This window comes from Hyalella azteca, unplaced genomic scaffold, assembly GCF_000764305.2.
Source record: "Hyalella azteca isolate HAZT.00-mixed unplaced genomic scaffold, Hazt_2.0.2 contig11162, whole genome shotgun sequence".
Lineage (NCBI taxonomy): Eukaryota > Metazoa > Arthropoda > Malacostraca > Amphipoda > Hyalellidae > Hyalella > Hyalella azteca.
In genome coordinates, this window is record NW_025941170.1 from 58,839 (window position 1) to 65,202 (window position 6,364).

Below are 6,364 nucleotides of genomic sequence, written 5' to 3' on the forward strand. Positions count from 1 at the left end.
TATCCTACACGAAAATTTTATATCCATATTAAAAGTAAAGACAAAAATTATGGAGCTGACCAAAATTAAAAACCCTAATAAAATTTAATTAACACTAACAAAAATATAACTGAATGGCCACGACAACATGGAAGCTTGGCACAAAGTTCGGCACAACCACTTGTTCATCACACACCAAGCAAGCAGCATCAGTTATGTGCGTGTAAAGTAATATAACAATTAATTCATTAGACTTATTGAGTAAATTCCAAACGTCCCTGATTCACGGACGAGTTCACAGTTTCCGCATTTGCAGTTTCAATGAATCAACGTTATGCAAACATGAATTTATGAGGTATACAGCCTCTGATTTATGGCACAGCTAGCAATGCAACAGGACTGGACAAGTCAAAAGGAGGACGAGAACAACAGAAAAAGCCGTGATTTTCAAATAATTCCATAAAATGTAACTAACTAACAAGTCTTATCATTAGACACTTGAATAATAATTGCTACTGAGGTTCAGCAAATGCATTCAATTGCTGCTTCTCAAACACGCTGTATAACGGTATTGAAAATACGTTTCGCTAGGGCCGCTAGACTTTCCAAAAGTTCTCAGTTAATCACGATGTTCTCAGGTTGACACGAATGGGTAGAAATATTGGCCTAATGCTTTATCAAATTATATAGTAAGAACAACAATAATATATACCTAACTTAGAGACGTATATAATAGAACCCGTTTCTCCGTACACTTCTATCGTAGGTGCGTAGAATATCAACAGTTGAACTCCTGAGGACCAGCGAATTGAACACGAGGCGTTGCTTGTAATGCAAGGCATAACTCAATTATTTACATTGTGCAACATACAATAAATTCAGATAAACAAAGGCTAAAAAAAATTCAACAAGCAGCAACTCCTTAGTGTAAACACTCTAGAAACTCTAGACGTCTAGATTTTTTAACATCTAGACGTGCTAAAAAAACGTTTGTTTAAGGCAGACATCGTTTACCCCGAACCATCTTATCACTCAGTGATATTGATGAGACGTCGTCCAAATACCGATGTATTTATGGCCTCGTGTAGTAGGTCATCCTGACCCAGTTTGGCCGGAAAAATGGACCTTATGAGTGCTACAAGCAGGAAGTGTGTCATAATTTGGACAATATAGAATAAGAATAGAATAGAAGTGTCGGCATTGAAGAAATAGGCCCATGGTCTGTTGCCGATTCTTGAACTTTTCGTGCCTTGATTCACAAGGGATCCGGACTTATGAACCCGATCTTTCCATAACTGACGATTGATTGAGATAGCTGCTGGACTTATTGCCTGGTCCGTAATTTGCTGGGCATTTCAAGACTGAACATATGCTCCTGCATAGCCCATATATTTTATAGCCCATAATATAGCCCATACATTTCTCTGAGGAGTAACACCTCGCTGCCCCCAGCGTCACAGTTGATGTTCCACGCACTCGTCCATCGCAATAAACATATTTATTTCATGGCGAGTATTTGAACTGCGATTAAATATCGTACAGGAAGAAGGCTTATATTAATCTTAACAGTATTAACAATAATATTTAATGATAGGCGTAATAACAATAATATTTAATGATAAGCAGGGACAAACAATGCAGAAACTGAAGATGAACATACAAATTCTATCAAAAATTGCTGTACAAAGTAACGGTTGTCATCCAACCTGGTGTATTGGGTGGCATAATGAGCCAGCGTTATCCTTATCAAGGCTTATACATTAAGAAATTATGGGGAAAACTGAGCAAAGCAGGCTGGGAACGAGCTGTTTGTAAAGGATTTATTGTAAACGATTTTTTGTGAAGGATTATTTGTGAAGGAGTTTTATATAGGATTTTATTGAAGGATATTTCGTAAAGGATTTTTCATAGGATCATAAGGGATTGGTAAATGATCTGTCCAATGTTCACCTCACAGGAGCTCGAATTATTAAAATAACAACGATAAAAATTATTAATTGGCATTAAAAATTGACAATAATATTAATAATTGACATATTAATTATACAAACACTTGAGCAGCATTTACTGCGTTCAGTATAGTTACAGTTGCAGCAATCGCGCTCATATAAATGTGTGAGATTATGTCTACATGGCGATGCTTCGACGTATCAAGGCTACGTCCGCACTCAGCTAGTGCTGTAAACGCGTCAACATTTGGGCACTCCAGAAAAGTTTCTCGTCGTGTGTATTGTGTCAGTGTATGCGAAGAATTTAAAGTTACATGTGTACTTTGTGTACATAACACAGCGTTTAGCTGCAACACGCACCAGATGTATAGCTGCAACACGCACCAGATGTATAGCTGCAACACACACCAGGTGTATAGCTGCAACACACACCAGGTGTATAGCTGCAACACGCACCAGGTGTATAGCTGCAACACGCACCAGGTGTATAGCTGCAACACGCACCAGGTGTATAGCTGCAACACGCACAAGTAAGGTCTACCCAGACCTCAACATCCATCCTCCTCCGAGGACGAGGGATGATGTCTGTTGAGTTTAGCAGCGCTAGTCAAGGAGTCCGGCAGCAAGATGTCGTACTCCTCGTCCGAGAGTTCATACCAGGGTTTCTCTGAGCCTTTGGCTGGGGCTTTCTGAGCCTTCGATGTCCCAGGTCCCGAGCTTTGGTCCCGGGACATGGGGTCGGGGCTGTTGGAGGTCTCGTCTTCACCGACGTTCTGTTTAGGGTCTTGCAAGAGTTGGGTGTCGGTGGGAGGGTGTTGTTCATTATTGCACTTCTTGTTCGAGGTTTCGGTAATATTGTAGAATATTTCGTCGTTTGCATCGGTTTTATCTTGTCTTGATTTTTGAGGTCCAGGGGTTGCGTCGACGCAAATTTTTGCGTTTCTGTCATCTGCGCTTTCCTGTTAATAAAATAACTCATAAAAAAAGTTGGTGACGTTTTAAAAGCTGCAAGTTTGCTTTTTCCTCTTTTCATTGAGCCATTTTTATATCAATAAGACAATAAAAGCGAAAATTTGCTTCTGATTAATTTGATTGTAACAAACCAAATGATTCTTAGCTTCATGACATGCAGCACATACGGGGATTCTCATACCAATTCGGACGTGAAAAAATGTTTGTTGAAAAATGAAGAAGTTATTACAAAGATAAAGAAGTAAATTATTAGTAGAATTTATTTGGAAAAGGAAATGAACAATAACAAATGATAATTTCCTAACGAATAACGACGAAATGTTAATTAAGAGAAAGGATTACAAGGAAAACAAACCTGACAGCTGAACTAACCGTTCTTAGGTTCGTTCCCTCCAAGCTGGCGTTAGCAGTGACGCTCTTCTCTCTCCGCCGCGGCGACTCAGCCGCCAGGGAGACGCGCGACATGCAAGCTTCTTCAGACACGGACATCAGCATTTCATCGTGACCGGAGGGCGGCGCCACGACGCCTGCAGTTCCCTCCTTTGTGTGCACGCAGGCAGCACCACAATTGCTGACACTTGTTGTGCTGCTCATCGAGCTCGCTTTGCCGCCACTCAAGTTACGAGTTGACTCGCTTTTCGAGACATCGGAGGCATGGGACGGCGGGGACAACGCAGATTCTGTCTTGGAGACTTCACTGGGGGCTGGGGACATCCGGCCCCCAGTGTTCAACTCTGCTGACGGGAGGAAGTCATGAGTGAGCGATAGTGCTCCCTTCTGCAGACCATGTAGGGGCAGTTGATCACTTTTGATGAATGCTGGAAAACTTGAACTTGACGATCCTGGTCTGGACAACATTTCGCACTTCGAGGCTGATGATTCCGGTCGAACTTCCATCCCTGAGTTTGAGGAGCCATCATCCACTTCCGATCGTACTTCAAGGTTCATAATTTCAATGAACTTTTTAGGACTTGATGCAGGAGATATTGTTGAATGGTTTAGATTTGCATTGGGTGGAGGTGGAGGACGACGAGTTGGAGGTATGGGTGGTGGAGATCCACTTCCTATACCAAGCTCTTCAACCCGGGCAAGATGCAAAGTTCCCCTCGGTGGAGGTAGACTCAACATAGTCTTTAAAGTTGGCGACGTCTGTGGAAGGTTTTTGAACTTCATGTTGTTAAAAGACGGAGTAACTTCTTTGCGTCTCTTCAATTGAGCCCCCAACATTGGCATTTCATTTAAAGATTCTTCAGGGAAATTGTGCGAAGAACTATGACTGTTTTCTTGACTAGAAGAGGTGGTAGCTTCGGGTGCGGTAGGTAGGTCAATCACAGCGTCAGTTGCTCTCAGCATTTTATCGCCATCTTTCCCATAGCGCTCATGGGACTGCGGAGGAACTGCACTCTCAGGCGTGTCATCAGCGCCAGTGGCTTCGGTTGGTCTTCCATTACATAGGTCATATTTTTCAGGGTCTCCAGGCGCACTGATGCAAGGATCGCTTTCGTCTTTCAGTTCCTTGTTGATTACAGGTTTCGAAATTTTTCTTTTGTTGGACGGCCATTTGGGTTTAATTGAAAATTTTTGAAGAAATCCTTTGCGTTTAAGTGAAATGTCCTGTTCGTCGGTGGAAGCATTGTGCCGTTGATAGGAGGGTTGAGAGGCATCCGTAACAACGGCTTCTACGGACGCCTCAAGCTCTAAATGGGTCATCTGTGGTTGCTGGGGAGATCCTTCAGGTCGACGTTGCTTGGGTAAGCCAGGACCTCGCAGACCACTGAGACTGAGCTGTTGTGGCACACGAGCTTGAACTGGAAGAGAGTCTGCATTGGCGAAACAATTGAGGTCCCTTGCATCTACACCACCCTCGATTGACGTGGCAGTTTCATTACCCGATATAACGTTTCCAGATGCAGAGTTTAAACCACCCAGTCCCTGTTCGTAACGGCTATTGCAGACACGCTTACCCCTCCGATCCGGTGACATTCTAGACTTCAAATCTTCCTTTGCTCCATAGATGGGTTCAGTGTAACTTTTATTCTCGTTCTGTCCATCCGAATCTTCTTGTTCGTCACTTGAAGGTTCGATAACTTCTAAAACAGAACAAGAGCCGTTCTCAGATGTGATGGCAAGTTCTCTCAGCCTAGCTATCATTTCTTCATTATCTATTCTGCGTGGAATCTTTCCATAAAGCGACGCTATTGAGTCGGTGTCATCTTTGTTTCGAATGGAAATTTCGCTGTCTACATTTCCAGCGGGTTTACATTGAACGATTCCCACGGATGAGGCACCAGTCTGTCTGTGGTTTGCCGAAAACGGCGCTCCGTAAAATGCCCGATTGTCGCCGGTTGGGCTAAAGGAAAACCTGTTGCTCGGGCTGGCAACGCCGCGCATATTGCCAATACTCATGTCTGAGCTTGGCATGTGGCTAATACTCATCTCCGTGCCACGCATGTTGCCAATATTCATGTCTGGCACACTACAGTCTGGCATGATAGGCGAGAGCTCAGGTTCGGTGGTGGAGAAGTAGCTGGCCTCTCGCTTGTGCATGGCGAGAAGGTCGTTCCCTTTCACCCGAGTTTGGGATGAGGGAAAAGAGTCCCTGTCCCGACGATGGAGTTGGAGGTCGCATTTCTCGTAGAGTCCTTCTTCGTCACTGAAGGGGTACACGTCTTCACAGATGGATTCTTCAGACGAGCAGAGAGAAGGAAGGTCCCCTAATTTGCCCTCTCCGCCTTGTGCCCGCACGCTCAGAACTTTCCCTCTGAAAACAAAAAAAAATTTACGCACTAAACCTAAAGCGCATTTGTTTACTTAATCTTCAAGGCAGAAGAAGAATATAAATAAACGTCTGTTTGCACATTTACCGATATTTTATTTGTCGAATTCTAATAAAAAACGCTATAGAAAAATAGTTAGGCAGGTCAATTAAAAATTCGAGCATCATAAACATGTAATTTTTTCACAATAAGAGAATGACGATATGGGTGAATTTGCAGACATAAAAGTACAAACAGCGTATGAATCGAAATCCATAGTAATGATGATGCACAGGGGAAAAGTATTGAATCGGCTATTTGAATTCCAATAATTTTTAGGTCGTTACTCATACCAAGCATCCAAGTCGGGCAGAAGAACTGAAATGTCTGAAAAATATCGGAAATTCGTGGCTATTTCAGGAGAGCTGCCCACACATATCGCCCCTACACGTCTATAGGATGGTGTGTGGTGGTCTACCTGAACACGTCCAGGGATGGTGTGTGGTGTGTGGTGGTCTACCTGAACACGTCCAGGGGATGGTGTGTGGTGGTCTACCTGAACACGTCCAGGGATGGTGTGTGGTGTGTGGTGGTCTACCTAAACACGTCCAGGGATGGTTTGGGGGGTCGTGGTGTGTGGTGGTCTACCTGAACACGTCCAGGGGATGGTGTGTGGTGTGTGGTGGTCTACCTGAACACGTCCAGGGG

At 43.5% G+C, this 6,364-nt stretch overlaps 1 protein-coding gene across 1 annotated transcript in view; it reads right to left on the reverse strand.

Annotated features, from left to right (window-relative positions):
- Positions 1–1,311: 1,311 nt before the first annotated feature.
- LOC108666741 overlaps positions 1,312–6,364 on the reverse strand; it is a gene marked incomplete in the record, with an annotated part of 17,475 nt that continues 12,422 nt past the window's right edge. Inside the window, 2 exon segments of the mRNA XM_047882729.1 lie at positions 1,312–2,887; positions 3,273–5,661. Of these exon segments, the coding sequence (XP_047738685.1) occupies positions 2,477–2,887; positions 3,273–5,661 (2,800 nt within the window).